This window comes from Nymphaea colorata, chromosome 5, assembly GCF_008831285.2.
Source record: "Nymphaea colorata isolate Beijing-Zhang1983 chromosome 5, ASM883128v2, whole genome shotgun sequence".
Lineage (NCBI taxonomy): Eukaryota > Viridiplantae > Streptophyta > Magnoliopsida > Nymphaeales > Nymphaeaceae > Nymphaea > Nymphaea colorata.
Window position 1 is genome coordinate 1,305,517 of NC_045142.1, and position 18,841 is coordinate 1,324,357.

Genomic DNA, 18,841 nt, shown 5'->3' on the forward strand with positions numbered 1-18,841 from the left:
ACGGCAGCCTTCATTTTTGGATTGACGTGGATAGTTCTGTTGCTTTAACTACTTGACGTTTGAAATAAACTTTAATTTTGTTGCCGTTAAAAATAACCATGATATGAAATTAATTAGAATGTGATTTCATGGAACCCTACACAAATGATGCAAGTTTGTTCAGAAAAAGAGTAGAAAAAAGATGTTCATAGCTGTTCAAATTTTTATAGTGGTAGATAATAGATTCCACCACTTCGAAATGAAAGAAAAAAAAAAAAAACGTATGTTAACAGGTGGTCATTATCATCATAATTCACAGTCATTAACCAGATCAGATTCATAAGCAAAAAGTTTCCATCACCGGATGTCGCCGGCGACAGGCCATTCCCTTAATATTCCGGCAGGAGATGACCGGAACCTTTGACATACATTTTCCGTTCAGGCCTTTGTTTACTACAAATTTGTTTGTGAAGTTGGGAAATTAAGCTCTGTTAACACCACCAGCATACTCATATGCTTTCAGATCTTTCTTACAAGAGCTGTCTAGAGGCATAGTATGAAGCAATTGCTATCAATTTGTTGCAGAACTCAAAATTACTTGCATCTTAATCATAAAAAAAAAAACTATTACATATATGAACATGAATTCATATCAGGATAACCTACTACATATATGAAATTAATACTCCATGAATGGTTGGAGCCCCACTTGATGATCAATCCAGATCAGGATTTAATGTTGGCGCATCCACTGATCTAAGGTTGAAGAAATCTGAATAAAACCAACTATCTATATGAAATAAATAATCCATGAATGGTGAAAAAACCATCGTTATAGGAAACACATATTATTAAACAAATACATCTAAAACGTTAAAAGCTGGTCAGCTGAATGAAAGGAACATCAAAAACAAAGAAAAACATGTTTTACTCGCATTTTTCCCGTTCCCCCCTTTTTCCATTTTTTTCATGTTTTTTGTGTGTTTTTTTGCAGTTTTTAGTTATCAGACTTATTTTTTTTCTGAATTTTTTAAAAATTTTGACCTACCAAAAAATCCCTGTTTTTTCCTCTAAAAACCAACTTTGTCTTTTTTGTATCTGTACAAATTAATCCTCGCCATTCAAAAGCCGAAAACGATATTTGTGGATATATTAAAAACCAACCAACAATTTCAAATGGATCCCATAAGTCATTTTCAAAATTATAACGTGATATTGCCATACAGCAATAAAATCACGGGAACTGCCAACTTTTGGCTCGACAAGTTTAACACAACTCCGTTTTGAGATGAGAAATTCCAGTAAATGCTAAGTGACATTTCATAATGTCGATCGCCTTCTTGTCCCCACTTGCTTCATCTGAGTCACTATAATTGATTGTGAGATGCAAAATCATCTCACCCAAGTGAAAGGCAAGGTTTAGAAGTGCTCTTTAAACCTTACCACCCCTATTCCTCCACCTGCTGCCCACCCAGCCGCCCAGCCGCCCGCCCGCTACCGAGAACAACGTCCAATCGCCATCTGCCAAATCACATCTTCAAAATGATCTTGCCTTATGTTTTGGTTTTTAATAGATGCTAAAACAATAAGAGTCCTAACAGTAGTCATTCTAGTACAGATTCTAGTACAGAAGCAAAAGTTTCCTCATAGTCAATACCATATTCTTGAGTATAACATAAGTCTCGTCTTATATCTTTCTAAAGATCCATCACTTCTAGTTTTCCACATGCTTCATCTGAGTTACTATAATTGTTTGTGAGATGCAAAATCATCTTACCCAAGTGAAAGACAAGGTTTAGAGTGCTCTTTAAACCTTACCACCCCTATTCCTCCACCTGCCACCCACCCAGCCGCCCGCCCGCCTGCCCGCTACCGAGAACAGCGTCCAATCGCCATCTGCCAAATCACATCTTCAAAATGATCTTGCCTTAGTCTTCTGTTGGTTTCATCCAACCATTTGTAAGCAATCTGGTCGCTAAAACTCATCAAAATAGTGACAAGTTAACTAGTGTCAGAATAGACTGTGAATCTCTTTCAAACTTTGCAATTAAATTGGCTGATTGTTTGATTTGTTTAGACACCCAATTGTGGCGAAAGATGCTTAATTGCCACTAAATTTTTGTCTCTAAGCATTCAAAATCTTGTAACGCCAAAGTCTGATGTTATACCATTGGCTTTCATTCATTCTATTGATTTTTTAAATCGAGTCAAAGATATAACGTTTGTTGGTGCAGCCACAATTATGGAATTCCAGAATTAAAATTTTTATTATTGATGAAATGTGAATTATATTTTCAAACAAAGAATTTTGATTTTGGAAATATACAGTCATTCTAGAAACACAATTTTGGAATTATGATCCTACCATAGGTGGTGTAAAAAAAACATACTGTTGTTGCTTAAAGAGAAGAATAATAAATATATATTTCTAAAATCTGATTATGTTTATGACGCCCTGTCATATTCTCATGCTAGAGTATGCACTACAAAAGTTTTGTTCCTTAATGGGCAAAAAAATGTGAAAAGATAATGCAAAAAAAAAAAAAAAAACCATGGTGGATCTACATCGGTGAAGATCGACCTTCACCTTCACTTGGTAAAGTTTTTGTGTCAGTATATCTCCAAAGAGGCAAAGAGACATACTTCGATAGTAGGTTTCGATAACAAACACTGCGACGAGGTTAAGGCATCAGTAAATGTTAAGTCGGAGGCAACATGAATCTCGCGTCAGTGAGTAATTGCTACTGCATTAAATGGATCTTCAGTGACGGATTGTGTACTTGTTGGAGGCCACTGTTGACTCTCTCTCTTTTTTTTTTATTGCATCCTAAGTGACATGGACATGGCAAGACGGCCGGCGTACTGGTGTCGACACGCTGGCACATGGATGCAGGTAAGCCGACATACTTGAACAATTTTTTTTTTAAAATGTATATTATTATTATTTTTCATTTTGCATATTTTTTTTTCATATTAATCTTCTAAAATGTATTATTTTTACTTGTTTAGCATTTTTCTCACATGTTTTGTATTACTTTTACATATATTTTATGGAATTTTACACACAAACACACACAAATATATGTACATATGTATGTACATGTATGCATGTGTACTCACAATTTTCAAATTATTATGTTCATACCCACTCCTCTATACCTGAGACTTACAAAAAAAAAAAAATTATTTAGCCCTTTTAAGAGTTTTGAAAAATCTAGTTTGCTCAGATAAAAATTTTAGAAACTATAGTTCAGGCATTTTGAAAAAAAAATTCTAACTCTACTCCGAGGTCCTACAAATTAAATTCAATTAATTGATTCCACTCTCTCAACAGTTCATTCATGAATATGGGTAAAATTTGGTACAATTTTAACTTTTATCCAATCCAAATCCAGTCCGATATATTTAATTGTATCAGGATTCAAACATTTGCAACCCTGTTCTAAACTGCATTAACTTTAAAACATGAATTCTTTCTTCTTGACGGCATTGAATTGGTCATCTATATACTGTAAGCAGTGGCAAACAAGATATTCAAATTGAAAGGTATATACACTGCAGGTCCACTTAGGTTTCAAAGCAAGCCAGGGCTTGGAAAGCTTATTACATGAAAATGGTTTTCCCTAAGTAAACATTAAATGAGAAACTACATGTATTCAGGGCAGGGGAGGCCCATAGGGGCCTTGGCGCGCCACCCCACATTTTTTTTTCTTTTTTCACTTATCCTATATTCGACCCTGTTAAAATTTTGAAACTATAATTTAGCCTCCCTCATTAAAAATTTCTGACTATAACCCTACACGTGTTCATGTATTAAATTTAATTAAATTGACAAACCCGTTCTTGCAAGAGCCCTACCATCAACTTAATACTCGAGGAGTAATTTTTTTTATTCAAATTTTGTTTGAGGGTATTTTTCATGCAAGGATAGGGGAACAATTCCCTATGCCACGTTTGAATGATTGGTATTGCACTGTAGCAGTGGAACTAAAATTCAAACTCAAAAAATTATCACAGCAAAAATAAACATGAAAATATTAGGCAGAGTATTTTTCAAAAGATGTGGTATATTATTTTCATCATTAAAGTTCTACCTAAACAGGTGGACCAGATGTATTTTTTTAATTTCCACCTAACTTTTATTTTCCATTTAAAAACATTCCTCCATAAAAAAGAAGAGAGTAGCAACACTTTTCTAAAAGCATTCAAATGCATGAGAGGAATGATACCTTTATGAGCGCGAGCTGTATTTGTCAATTGTCAAAATGAGAGGTTCGTATTAGTAAACTTAATTCACAAAGAGAAAAGATAATTAGTGACAGTAAAGCGCCAAGTAATTGTTGCTGGCGAAACGGTAAATTATGAAATTCCAATTAAAGGGCCGACACTGTTGCATATAGCGGCACTCTCAGGCGCCGTTGCGACCGTCCCTATAGACCCTAAGCCTCATACGTGCCGTGCGTTTGGAGTCGAACGGTACTGCCGTGTACCGTTGGGCCCCTAGACAGCATGTTCACAAGGTGGTACGTAGTTTTGATTTTTCACATTTTTGATCTCATAAAAAGGTTTCTTAACAAGCATTTACCGCTACTGTCTTTTGTGTTTCTCCAAGGGGCATCTTTGTAATTATGACTTTTGAATTTTCAACATGGTAAGAGAAAAAGTTCAGACATATGACATATTTTGGACATAGAATATCATTTTTCACATTATGGCTGGTGCCATCAATATGACAAAAAAATTATTCATTGAAGTAAAGATGCCTTAAATTTTCGATAATTTTTTTTTTCAAAAAACAGTTTTTATTGAACAAATTAGAAGTCAGTATGATTCAACCAGCATGGTCAAGCAATTTTGGTATATACCATCCACATCAGTCATTAAATACAATATATATATATATATATATACCAAAAGGAAAAATGTAAACTTCAAACATGGGTTGTTCCCCAATTCAACTGAGGCAACCCCTTCTCTTGACACGACTCATGGAAAGCATCATCTAACAAACCCTGACCTGCTCATTTAAATCCAAGGGCCCCCAAAAAACAAAGAGAAAGTGTGAGAGAAGAAGCAACCCATAGCAACCCTAATAAAGGAAACTTGAGCATTAGACCTCACACATTGCCACATAAACAAAAGCAAAGTCATGTAATTAAGGCAAGGAATTATATAGGCACCAATAAAAAGATATGGGAAGCAACACTAATTAGAGCTTCTTATTATGTCTAAAAGCAAAAGGATGAAATGCACTGCCAAACTTTCCACATTACTGCACTACATTTATTGGTAATTACATGGTCCTTCCCCTTCCTCTTTGAAAGAGAAGGCAGTAACGAGGAGCTACGAACCCTTTTTAGCTTTCGCCAACTCCCCTTTACATACCTTAGAAAGAGAAAAGAAACAAGCTAAAAGCAATTTGGGATTTGTTTGCTTTAGTGGCACAGTTAGCTGCTGCCCATTGCACAATTTGGTTCATATGGGGATTTGGCTTTTTCTGTGTACAAGAATGGTGGCCTTCATGGGGTTGGTTGACAATTATGAAGAGAGAGAGAGAGAGAGAGAGAGAGAGAGAGAATAAGACCTCAACCCAACCAAGTGCACTACCTAGTAATTGAAGTCTGAAATGGCCATTTTCACCAAACCTTGATCAGATCATGGAGCTTCACTTGCTAGAGAGGATACCCACATCATAGGAGCCATTACTGAGCCAGGAAGAGGAAGTAGAGCATGTTGATGCTGGTAGTGATGACAGAGGTGGGGATGAAGATAAGAAGGATGAAGGTGACGATGGTGGTGATGATAGTGATCTAGCTCTAGCACAAGCTGGAGGTAGCAAGGGGTTCATGATGCCTAGTGGAACAATATCTTGAAGGAGGCCAAGTTGGGGTTGTGGAGTAGATAGAGGGGAAGAATTAGATTCTTCAACCTTTACTGAGGAATTAGGGCAGTTGGGTTTTGGTTGGGGTTGTTGGTCTTGGTGCTTGAAAATTAAAGGTGATTCCTCTAGTGGGCTTGTTTTGGGCTCAACCAACTGAACCCTGGGCCTTTTAGTGCTTTCAGTCACTGGCTCTCTAGGGTGCACCCCTGGCTGTTGCCTTAACTGGTAGAAGGGATAGGTGTAATGGAGGTGGAGCCCTTCATATGTCACCACAAGTGTTTCAGGATCATCTGAGGATCTCTCCACCTGCTTCTTTGCATTGCATTGTGGATTGGTACATTTATAGTAACTCCTGCATCCCAAAGGACAAAAAAAAAAAAAATCAATAAACAAAGATTATAATGAACGCATGTCGATTTTTAAATCGATGGACTGAATTTTTATGCATCACAAGCAAGTGAAAAATAAAAGTTTTGCAGAATATAATGAGACAATGAACAAGTGGCTGTGTTTGATTGCAGTCGTGCCTTCTGACCATACCACTTTATAATCTCTTCAATTTTAGTAACACAATTCCCACTTTTCTTACTTTTATAATGTATTATTTTAATAACTTGTAAACTTATTAAGAGCCAAACTATCACTAGACAAATGTGACAAATTATAGGATCTACAATTCTAAAACACATGACTATTAAATTAATCCCATAAGGGTTTTTTGGCAACAATAACACACTGTCTCTGTCCCATGAATGAATCTACCCAAAAAAATAGAGTAATTCATGGAATTGTTGCCAGACGGCCCCATAGGGATCGAGTTCGTCGGTGCAATGGGTGGGACTTTTAGTTGTTAAAGTTCAAATCTTGTAGACACCAGCCTTCTAGGCTTAGGTCATGAGAGAGAGGGCTTTAGCCCTAAAGCCTGATGTCCCTTGGACTATGGCTAAATTTTGTGTCCTACATGAGGTTTACTTGTTTAGATCCACACTTGGTGACCATTATTGGTGTTTTGGACCATACCAAAAAGTCCAAGTAACCCACAACTCCTTTTTTTTTTTTTCCTTTCTTTTTTTAAATAACTTGAGAGAGAAGTGACCCTCCATCATATGGCCCCATGCCCAAGCTATTAAACCCCTTGGCAGACTCTTCTGACTTCTTGGGAAGCTGTTGCTTGGATCTCAAGAAAAGGCTTCAATTAAATGCCCAAACGGCCGACTCCATCCTCGCTGACATGACCAGTTCAAATCCTTAGTCACTAAGCTAATAAAAGTGTTTTAGCTCTAGACTTGTACCAGTTTCTGCATCTTCGGTATTGAATTATTGTTCTTCTTCGACCTAAAGATTTTGGGTACTTAACTCTTGATCTTCTTCAACCTGGAGAACGTGAACATCTACAGAACTTGTGAAATAGTTGTTTATTAGTAACTTGATAACCTCTTGAGAGTTTTCATGTCATCTAATTCATTAGCTTCATTTCTCATACTGAACATCACATTCAGTAATTAAAAGTCTTCATATGAGATTATTAGGGACAGAAGTTACATATTTTTCAAAAGAAGATTATATTGTGTGCGTGTGTGTGTGGATGCCAAGCACGAGCGGTAGAGCTGATTATATACTATATCAACATGTGCCACCATCAATATCGTTTCTATAACTTCCTTATTAGAGAAGACAATAAAGGAAAAGATGAAGCTACTAGTGCCACATGATGTAAAATTTCCTCCGTTCAGCCAAATCAAACAGAAAACATGACCAAGTTTATGAATTTTAGAGTTCCAAAAGCTGGAGATCTTGAACTTGGTATTGTTTAGCAAGTTCTCGTCCTCCCCCCTTCAGTTTTACATTGTTATCAAGGTGGGGAAATTCTTTTAATTAGAAGGAGGGGAAGAATGCAAGCTGTATCAAACACGGGTGAAGCGGTACTGAATGGACATGTTATGAAAGAGCAAGTGCCAACTTGAACTTGTGGCTCCCCACGCATGCACGAATTGAATGTCAATATAAAGGCACTCGCATATTGTTTTTTAATTGTGAAGAAAACACGAAATTTATTGAAAAAAAAATCTGAAGAAGAGAACAAAATAATCAGAATCCCAAGTAAAGATGTTCTAGCGACAGTTTCTTGCAAAAATAAGTGTTGCCATAAGCCAAAGTTACCAAAACACCCTCACCAACCTTACAAAAAAAAAAAATTAAGAACATGGTCCCAAATCCTTCCATCTACCGGGAGCCAGTCTCCCCTCAAAGACCAAAACCATAATTTGCGAAATAATGGCTCTTGTTAATAAAATGTTCTGAATTTGGGTTAACGAAATCAAAGGAAAAAGGAGAATATTCTGCGATTATTAACTGGTTTGCAACGAGTTAAGCGATCTTCAGAAGAGAACAATCTAAATCGTTTCATGCAGTTGTAAAGAAGATGATCCACCAAACGAAAGAGAAGCATGATCAAGGGAATTTCTCATAAATGTTGAATCTCAAAACAGTTGCAGACCAAGTGCAGTGAAGCAATCTTTTATTTTTTCCTTTTTTAAGCGCAGGACGACAAGTAGTACAGAATAATATGGAAGATGAACTTTTAAATTTCACCATGTCTAGAGAGAGAGAGAGAGAGAGAGAGAGAGAGAGAGAGAGAGAGAGAGAGAGAGAGAGAGAGAGAGAGAGAGAGAGTGCCTGGGGTTGGGGCTGTTCTTGATGATCTTCTGGCCATATTTCCTCCATTTGTACCCATCATCAACTGCGCCATTCCCACAGCTCTTGATCCTGAGAGTATACTTGTTCTCCGCCTTGGCCTTCTCCCATCCTTTGTCCGGAAACGAAAGCCTGCAACACAAAGCACAGACCTGATATTAGCACCACTCCCCATCTCACAACCATGGAGCAGATTCTTAAAGGGCACCGAAGTTTTCCTTCCCACAACTTACGCTGATCGGAATCCAGCCGTTTCAGTGCTACTTGTGCAGGTGGTAATAGTGGTGGTAGCAAAAGCGGCAGCAGTTTGCCGGGTTTTGAACGCCGGCGACTGGTAGCAGGCTGACAGTGCAGTTTGAATGTCTCCTAGCGTTGGCCCGTAGAAAGTTCTTGAAGCAGAGGCGCCGGTCAATTCAGGCCCCGGTGCCGACTCACTCGCGAGGTCAAGGATGAAGGAGGACCCGTCGTCTAGAAACTCCCTCAGGAGCTCTTCGTCCTCCAGAGACATCTCCTCCATGATAATTCTTATTGTCCAACCGAACTATGTGTCTATTACGAGCTGAAGGCCAGCAGAAGAATAGATTGTTTTGGAGAAGAAAGGAAGAAGAGTAAAGGAGAAAAGAGAGAGAGAGCAAGGACGTCGGTGAGTAGGAAGAGAGATAGGTACGTAGAATAGACAGATTGTGTTATATATAGTTTTCAATCAAGACTTTCAATCAATGAAGAGCTTGTATCCCCTTTCTTAAATGAAAAAAAGAAACGATAAAAAGAAGAGTCTAATTAATAAAGGAGGAAGCGAAGAACTTTACATACTCAATCTCTCTCTCTCTCCCTATATATATATATATATATATTCTCTCTTTATGTATAATACATATATATTATGTGAAAGCAGAGAGAGATTTTCAAGGGCGCGCTAGCTGGGAAGTTGCTGTCGAATGACTGGCGCAATCTCTAATAGTTGAACGACGAGGATGCAATGGAAGTTCCCAGCAAATCCCTCATCTTCCAAGGAGTTGCCAGATTACTTAAGAGAGAAAAGAACGGTGGAGAGACAGGAAGGAATTTAAAACTGATCACCTGCCAACCACTGCAAAGTGGAGAAATTGACGGGTTGACCCTTTGAAATTCAACTTCTTCCTTAGACCAACATTGAATATCATCGTTTTCTCTCTCTCTCTCTCTTATATATATATATATATGTGTGTGTGTGTGTGTGTGTGTGTGTGTGTATATATATATAACACACACACACTCAGTCATACACTAGATGGTCTGAGATGACCTAAGCACATACTGACCAAAATTATACATGGTCTTAGAAGCTTTACCTTAAATGAGTCATAGTTCAATGTTTGAGACTCTTCAAATGGCTCAGACTCATGACAGTGGGAACTCTGTATGGAACTCAACTAGGTCATTATTCAAAGGTGGAGCTTCAGTTCATATCTCTCTCTCTCTCTCAACTAGGTCATTATTCAAAGGTGGAACTCAACTAGGTCATTATTCAAAGATGTAAGAGTTATCTTACTATAGGCAGCCTAGTAGTACAGGATTGCACTCAATCAACCCCTGGTTGCCTTTGAAATGTTGAATAAAACTCTCTCGCTCTCTCTCTCTAGACAATCGACTTGATTCTGAATTCCAGTAAAAAGACAGACTAGACTTTCTCCTGACCAGGAAGATTCCTTCTACATCATCCAAGGGACCATAAGACTGCACGGGGTTTTATGAATTTTTGACACATGAACATAAAACTAATGAGGTATACAAGCAAAATATTTGTGCAGGTTCTATACGAAGTCATACAGAATCGATACAGTTTCCTCTTGCAAGAAATTTGAAAGGAAGTTGATGATAAGAGATTTGAGTCTGTATCTTGAGACATGAAATCCTGGGACTATTGGTCATCGATCACCTGTTTGCAAGAATCACACATCAATGTAAGCAATACTTATGTGGAGGTTAACAACAGCTTTACAACAACAAGTTTGAGGTGGCATTTGAAGGACACCCTTAAAGAAAGACTTGTAAAAAGTAATTAAGTTTTGTTAAACTTTGTTCTTAATAAGTTTCTGAAAACTTGATTTGTGTGTTTCAGCGACTCATCGACCTAGAACCTGCATTTTTCTGAAAAAATTGGGAAGGCATAGGCTATTCACATTTTTTAGAACTACCATTTTACTAAAACCGGATTTGTGAGAAACCCAGTTTTGAATGTCATCCAAACACATCTAAAACGGCGTTTAGGAGGTAAAACAACAATTTTAGAGTTTCATCCAAACCTCTACGAGACTTTTAAAATTGTGATTGTTGTTTTGTGACCATCAATGTCAAGGTTGAAAAGTACAAGTCTAAGAGTTATCAAAGGTTGAAAAACAGTGGTTGTAGGGCCGTTAGGTCCAAAGTATGATCTACATTTATGAAACTGGTAATATGGCCTTTCAAGTGCTTGTAAGGCATTATCGATGGGGTTGATGCAATGTGTCGGGCAGGGGCTGATAGGTTGTCGGTCTTTGTTTTGAGTTTTCAGGACCTTAATTTTTTGTGCTGTAAAAAAAAAGGCACTAATATATAAGTTGAAGCATATCGACATAGAAAGCAGACATGTATCTCAGTATATATAGAAAGCAGACATATATCTCGATATATAGGAATGTGTAGGAAGGATGAAAGTTTCGACTCTCTTATTTGATAGTAGGATGAAATGCTTATGGGACTCACCCAACAACCACTTGCAAGGGCAGGCGAGAGCATTGTTAGGAGGATTAGGGTTGACGGATTCAATGACAAATAATTCACTATATAAGACAAGTAAAAGGAGAGCAGTCTGTGTGGGCACCATCAATCACGTCATACACTTAAAACTTGTCCAGAAAGAAAGGAGGAGGGGACAATTGCGATAAGGTCAAATCTCACCACATTATGACTTAAAACCTATGTACATTTTTTGTGGGCCTCTCTCCAATTTCTTTCTCCTACCTTGAGATCAGTAAGTCTTAAATCACTAATACCCAAGAACACCATTCACAGATCGTTATATTGTGTTAAATAATATGAACATACAAAATCACAAGTCAAAGGAAATTGACAGTCGAAAAACTTGATTTTTGTTTTGCTTAAAAAATGAAAACTATTTCTCATGTGCGTCTGTTTACGAAAAGTTACGTCGATTAGGTGGTTGAAATTAGTGCACATCAGCGTTAATATTTTGTTGTATGATCTTTCAATCTCTTTTATATATATATATATATATGTAACAATGAATTTGGATATTTAAAATCACCCAATACATTTATGAGGACTGTCTCAAGTATTTTTGATGAATGGTTGAAAGGAAAACAAAAACAAAAAGATTTAAATTGATATTGATTGACTAAAATATCTATAACATTTTTCTTTTTGTTTTTCTTTCAACCTTCCATCATAACAAATCAGATGACACTCATGAATAAATAGAGTGACTTTGGATAGCCAAAACCACAATTTTTATGTTCCTATACCTATAATTTAAACATGGACAGCTATATATAAAATCTTACCGTCCCAACTACTTTAGTAATGATATTGTGCTATACATGCATATATTCATCATTTCATTGAATGCTCATCTTTGTCCATTATATATATATATATATATTAGAGAGAGAGAGAGAGGGAGAGAGAGGGAGAATTGTTGAAGTCCCAAAATTGGATCTTATATATGTATATATACATATAATATTTTATGCTATATTTTGTATTTTATGTGATTGACTTGCAGGATGACACTGCTTTTTTGCTGTTAGAGAAAGATATGGAGTTGACTGGGGGAGGTGGGTCAGGTGGAGCAAAGTCAACAGGTCCAATTTAAAAGGGGCCGATAATTTGGGTTACATTATATTGGGTCAAAGGCTTGGCCCCTCCATGTTTCACGAGATGGGTGGACCCATCTAGTAAGGCCATAGGTGAGCCAAGGGAGAGGGGACAAAAATACCACCACACGTGCAGTTCAAACCAGGGGCGGAACTAAGGCAGGGTCTACATGGGTCTTGGTCCCACCTCAAAAAAAAAAAAAAACATGTAAATTTTAAATTTTTTTACTTATTCTATATAAAATTTTTGAAAAATGATATTTTGACCCCTAATCAAAATTTATAAATTTTAATTCAGTCTCGCTCATGAAAAATTTTTAGCTCCACCCTGGTTGAAACCCCTTGTCAATAGAGCTGCTCGATTGATTGATTGATAAGAAGGTTCACACATGGAACGCACAATGCCTTATTCGGTGTTCCACTTGTTCCGCGGACCACTGAGAACACTGAACCATAAATGCTGAGTCTCCAGATGGGCTTGCCAAGCCTGGCAGGGTCAGCGGTTGGCATTTGGTTCGAGCTTGCCTTTTGATCTTGTCAAAGCATGCTACAACTTTGGTGTTTTACTCTGCGGGGCCAACAACTAAATATATTATCTATTTTGGGTATTTTCTCAACTAAAATAAAAAAAATGTCAAAATTTTGGGTATTTTCTCAACTAAAATAAAAAAAAATGTCAAAAGGACGAGACATTTTGTTCCTTTTGTTTTCAAAACACTAATTAAACACACTCTCTATAATTTTAACTCATGCAAGAGTGTGGTGCTCATGAGAATCGAACCAACAACTGCCATCGTGACGACCCCGGCAACTCTTATTAGGTCTGAAAATGGGACTTTGCTACATATAATTTGGAACAATTAACATGTGGCAGGCTCATATTTTGAACGGATAGCTTATGTGGATTAGCTCAAAGGATTTGTAGGAAAGGCGACCAAGTTCTCGAACAACAATTTTATGATCAATTTTCATCGACAGTTTCTTGCTGCAAGATTTGGAGTTCGCGAGCTCGTCCACATTTGTTTGCATGTCAAACACACACAAAGATAAACATGGATGGATTCGATATATTCCACTATCAATCAGATTTGGAATCTATTTAGTCGGATCTGGTAGATAGATCCAGATATATATGATTAATTACTTATTGCAACTGAATCTGAATTCGACATCCAACTGGGATCTGATAAAAAATATCTGACCAAGTCGCATGTATATGACTTTTTTTTTAAAAAAATTTCCAAATGAACTACAAAGGAGGAGAAGAGGAATTTGTCATGGCATTTCACAGAATCCATGGCTTCCCTCCATTGAAAAATGTAAGAAATTTCCCAGAAAAGCTTCTACAATCTAGCAGGGCCAACTTATACATGTCACAAAGTTGATGAAGATTTCACAAGTTTGAAAAATCGCACACTTTTTGCAGCAGCCTCTAAGTAGGGTGGTTTCTTCTCATAATTAATTTTCCTCCCTCCTTTTGTCCTGGTAATAAAAAATAAAAGCGAATAAAAAAAAAGAGACTTCATTGTGCTGCAAAAGGAATGCAACCTATCTGTAGTGACATACTTATTTTGCTCACTTAAGAATTTTTTTTTTAAAAACTAAAATAATCTGACGAAAATTGAATTCATATACAATTTTTAAAATTTTTTATTTTAATTTTTCTTGCTGCCCGAATTTATTTCATTTCTGAAAAAAAAAAAGATTGACCAACAGCTTCATTGAGTGGAAGACAAGATAATGAAATTCCTAAGGAAATGAACGAAAGATTATTGATCGTTGACTTGTAAGTAAAATAGAGAGAAGTTAATGTTCAGCCACTGGAGATGTAGGGCCACCTTAGTCCGCGTTTTCCTGGATCCAAACAAAAGGAAATAATTGTGGCGTTCCCATTTGTGCCCCATCTCCATGAATGCTTTCACATGGTCAACAAAAATTAATAAAATATTGAAAAAGAAAAAGAAAATATTATGTCCCATAAAAAAAAGGTAGGGCCCAAGCGAAAATTAAAATTTTATCTATTTTATATGAACTAAGTTAACTAAACTCAATAATTTGCCTCTCTCGGCTCTTTGCGAGAGGTTATCCACCTTTGATGGGTCCTTTTGAATTAATGCTCTTAATGGTATATTTCTTGGTTCTGCTATGAACATAATCTACATTTGATGACCAAGACAGTAGCACTCAGGAGAATCAAAATGGGAACACTAACTCAGGTTGCATTTTATGCCATGCAGGACATTAATTCTTAGGCTTCCAAATTTTCTCGGAAAATATTGCCTCTTTTCCCGTGGGATTCTTCGATTGGAGACAAAAGGTCATCGTCATAGACTTTCTTACACTGGGATAAGAAGATGGGGGAAAGACAATTTCACACCAAATGAACCCTTTCACATAACAATTTCAAACCAAATGAAGCCTTTCATGTGGAAAGGAAAGATTGAACAACAGTAGCATCAGTGTTCACATCAAATCTCTCTCTCAACAAGAAAATCATTGTTCCAAGTGACAGATCTCCACCCTTGGTAAAGTTCAATGAGGGCAAGGGAGCATAGTGCCTTTTGAATATAAAACTTTATGAGTCGTTTAGCAGTAGAAACACTTTGAAAACATTTCATGAATATGCTCCAATTTTAAGTTAGATTCGCAGGACACAAGTGCTAAGTATTTTTTCAATCTACCCCATTCTTCATGCAGATTCATGAGACATTCTCGGAGCGTCACCTCTTCAGGATCGTTTGGCTAATGAAATGGTAAATACCATTCCATGAACATGTTTGACTCAAAATTAGAGCATGTTCATAAACTAATGATCTATGATCCATGAACCTGACTTAATTTTTGAAGCAAAACAGTATGTTCGCATGTCATTAACATATATATTAAACTAATTTTATGACACCAGCCGTCGTGTGGCTGTGCCGCCACCACTATATATATATATATATATATATATATATTCGTTCAGGTGTGCTGCCGCGTGCACGCCACGTCTTCGTCGTCTTATTAATCATCCATTCATTGAATGTACAGTCAATTTCGAGGCAGTTGACAACCATGAATGAACCTGCGTGGGATAACAATAAACCCCAAAAGGAAGAAGGAAATAAATTACGAAAAAAATTACGAGGGAAAAAAAGTCCCGTCCGTAGTGTCAATTTCCCTCTCCTTAGCAAACAAAAGGCTGACTTTGTAGGTGCAATAATTTAGAGAATGAAAGTTAGGAAGTAAGAGACGAGATATCCTGGAAAATGCTGAGGAAGCACCAGCCATCAACGCCGTTCATCTGTCTCCGTCCTTCCCAAAAAACTTTGTCCCGACAACTTTAATTTTAGAAAGCCAAGTTTCAAGATTTGTGGCCCCTTTTCGGGTAGCCAAACAAGTGGGATGGTCCAAGATCTTACTCATTAGACCTTTATAGCAGACGCTAGCTAGCTTCTACTCACATTATTTTATGCAATTGTATAATTTCATATACCTGCGTAAATATTTTTTGACATTTCTTTGGACAAATTAAGCAAAAGAAACCATTCAAAGGCATCAAAATTAGAGTTTTCCTCTTGCCAAAGTTTTTGGAGACTTAGATTTGTGGCTATGGTTTTATTAACATATCTACAAAAGATTAGGGCATGGACTCAATGTTTAGTCTTGGCTGGACCAAACCAGACAAGAGACAAAGATGAAAGGTACTTATCTTGCTAAGAACATGTGCACCCACCTGAGTTTGGTACATTTCTTAATTAGGTTACTAATTTCTAAAACTTCAATATTGTCATCTGGCGTAAAATAAGCAAAGCACATAAACCAAAATTAGAAGATACTTAGAAGTAGACGTCCTACATTTCTAATTACTTGGTTCTTCCAACGAGTTGAATCAATTTCCTATAGACCCCTTTCTAATGAACTAGTGCACAAAATTTATGATTCTAGTTGGACTTTACCTACCACGCAGAAAGTCACCATATTGAACGCGTTAAAAACGCGATTTAAATTCTTGTTTATATAAGTCAATATGTCACGTTCAACCTGAAAAGATCTTTAAATAGCCAATCGGAACAGATTTGATATGAATGAATTCCCTCTGATTTTCCATTAGATCAAGGAGAAAAGGTGGATACAAATGAGCTAGGTGCTGAAAATTGATCAGAACCAGAGATTCCGGAGACAAAGATAACAGTCGAAAATTGCAAAAAAGAATTGAAGCATAACAAAGGGCAGGATCAAAATGGCATCTGCAGAAAGGCCACATGAAAATGAGCGGCTGGGATGTTGTGGGGAGATTAACACTTGGGCAGATCCAACGGTGGGGGAGGCAGCTTTTGGTTCGGCAGAGGTCCATCCAGCACCACCCAGGCCATCTTCAAACCCCAACTCAGATGCACGTCAAAGTGGCAGTGCATGAACCATACTCCCGATATCAATATGATAAAATTACAAAATCAGAATTCCAAACAAGAAAATTGCATAATTTATAAGAGTTACAATTAAAATGACTGTAGATGGAGTTTATACAGCGCTCAATGGCTGGAAAAAGAGCAGACATCAATCTTTACCGCTTGTAGCTCAGTAGAATATTCTTGTAATCAGGAATTGGCTATGTCCAATTGCTGAAGTAGTAATACTTTTCTACAAAGGATTTTGTCATTGGGATGTAACTTGGTGCTATGACCATTCGTTTTGGAAATGAATAGAAAAAAAAAATAAACAAAATTCAATTTTCAGAAGGTCAGCAGGAAAAATTATAAGCAATCTAGCTTGAAAAGCAAATTAAAGTGATTTAAAATTGCATTCCTCGGAAATTCTCTGCAGTTTTCAGGGCATACTATTCATCATTTTAATCGGTTAAATGCGTGGAACCAGTCATCTTCTTGTAATATTAGATTATCAAGGACACCAATTCTTTCATCGCTTGCTTTCAAAAGCACAGAAATGGTGAGAAGAATATTTGACCTTGAAAGCACGGAGACATAACCATTTCCTCAGTTAAATTTATTCATGAGATGCTAAGCAATGAGCGAGTCACCCAAAGAAAACAGAGTGGTAGCCACTTACCAGGGTTATCTGCAAGAAATCTGGCTTTTCAAAGTCACCTAGCTATGTAATAAAGGCTATTTGATCTAACATAGATGTTAAAGAGAAAAACAGGATGAAAAAAGTGATGACATTTTTGTCCTCTAATATTAATTCATATCTTTTTTTCTTTGTTTTTATTCCAACCATCAATCTATCAATTTGATTGAGAAGGATGTCCCAAGTCAAATGGCTGGGCGACTCCAGATGGTTAGAATCATCGTTCACTTATATTATATATATATATATATCGATCAAGATCCAACTAGGAGCATCCAACGCCTTTAATATGCTTTTGCTAGTCTCGTTTTTTTGTATAAACATAAAAAACACTCTTTTCCCTGTGAGTATGAGGGAACCACACTGCCCAAGTGAGAGGCCGAAGCCTTCCCCCTCACCTCTCTTCCCTCAGTTGTTCATTTTTTCTGCTTATTTTATTTGTTCCCGATTGTAGATTTGATTGTTTTCCAATTCCGAACACATGCAGCAAGTTGGTCCGATTACCAAGTCATGCTTTTTGTTGAGTCACAACTTACTCATGGATGGACATTTCTTCTACCTTTTTGTGCTTGAATTCTCAAAAACCATATGGAAGAGTTTATAACACTTAGCCGACCACCACTCTTTATTATTATACTCATATTGACACATAGGTATAACTTAATTATGATATACTATCACACAAATAAACAGTGAAATTCTCCAAAAATTTAAGTGAGAAAGAGGAGAGAAAGAGAAAGTGTGTGTGCATCAGTGCATGTGTGAAACTCAGATGTCTTTGCGCTCTAGGCAAATATGGTGTTTTCTAAGTATTAAAGGTGAAATTCGATGCTTGTGTATCTTTTCAAGAACTTACGTAGAGGATATTAATGATGAAAGATCTATATACTCAAAATAATCTATAAGAAATGAAACTTATACTTAAAAATTTACCAGTACATAATAAATGAGAGTAACCAACAAGATATATATATATATATATATATATATATATATATATATATATATATATATATATATATATATATATATATATATATATATATATATATATATATATATATATATATATATATATATATATATATATATCATAGCATTTGCCCAAAAAGTCAAATGCATATCGTAGGTGTCAAGATGCAAATCACCTTCTGTTCTAAATCACATTGGCACCTACTGATATGCATCAAACTCTACCATATCGTGTCAGTCATAAAATAAGATAGAGATAAATATCTTTTTTATTTTCTTAATATATTGGTCATCATTTTATAGGGATTATGTGGACAAATATAGATAGAAATTTTGCATGCATGGACAAAGTTCTTAGGCTATTCCATTCAAATTTCAGATTCAGAAATCG

The 18,841-nt window shown here is 36.5% G+C and overlaps 1 protein-coding gene across 1 annotated transcript; it reads right to left on the reverse strand.

Moving 5' to 3' along the window:
* Positions 1 to 5,176: 5,176 nt before the first annotated feature.
* On the reverse strand, positions 5,177 to 9,232 carry LOC116255309 (probable WRKY transcription factor 49). The gene is made up of 3 exons (XM_031631101.2): positions 8,788 to 9,232; positions 8,537 to 8,686; positions 5,177 to 6,212 (listed from the first exon to the last, which is right to left on the reverse strand). Exons 1-3 carry the CDS (start codon positions 9,069 to 9,071, stop codon positions 5,645 to 5,647), a joined length of 1,002 nt encoding a protein of 333 aa, XP_031486961.1. The 5' UTR covers positions 9,072 to 9,232; the 3' UTR covers positions 5,177 to 5,644.
* Positions 9,233 to 18,841: the final 9,609 nt, after the last annotated feature.

Excerpts from the sequence above, each read along its gene's own strand:
- LOC116255309 (XM_031631101.2), bottom strand. The coding sequence starts at position 9,071 with ATGGAGGAGATGTCTCTGGAGGACGAAGAGCTCCTGAGGGAGTTTCTA. Across the intron at positions 8,687-8,787 it reads ACGGCTGGATTCCGATCAGC|GCTTTCGTTTCCGGACAAAG; the intron begins GTAAGTTGTGGG and ends TTTGTGTTGCAG. Across the intron at positions 6,213-8,536 it reads AAGAACAGCCCCAACCCCAG|GAGTTACTATAAATGTACCA; the intron begins GCACTCTCTCTC and ends TTTGGGATGCAG.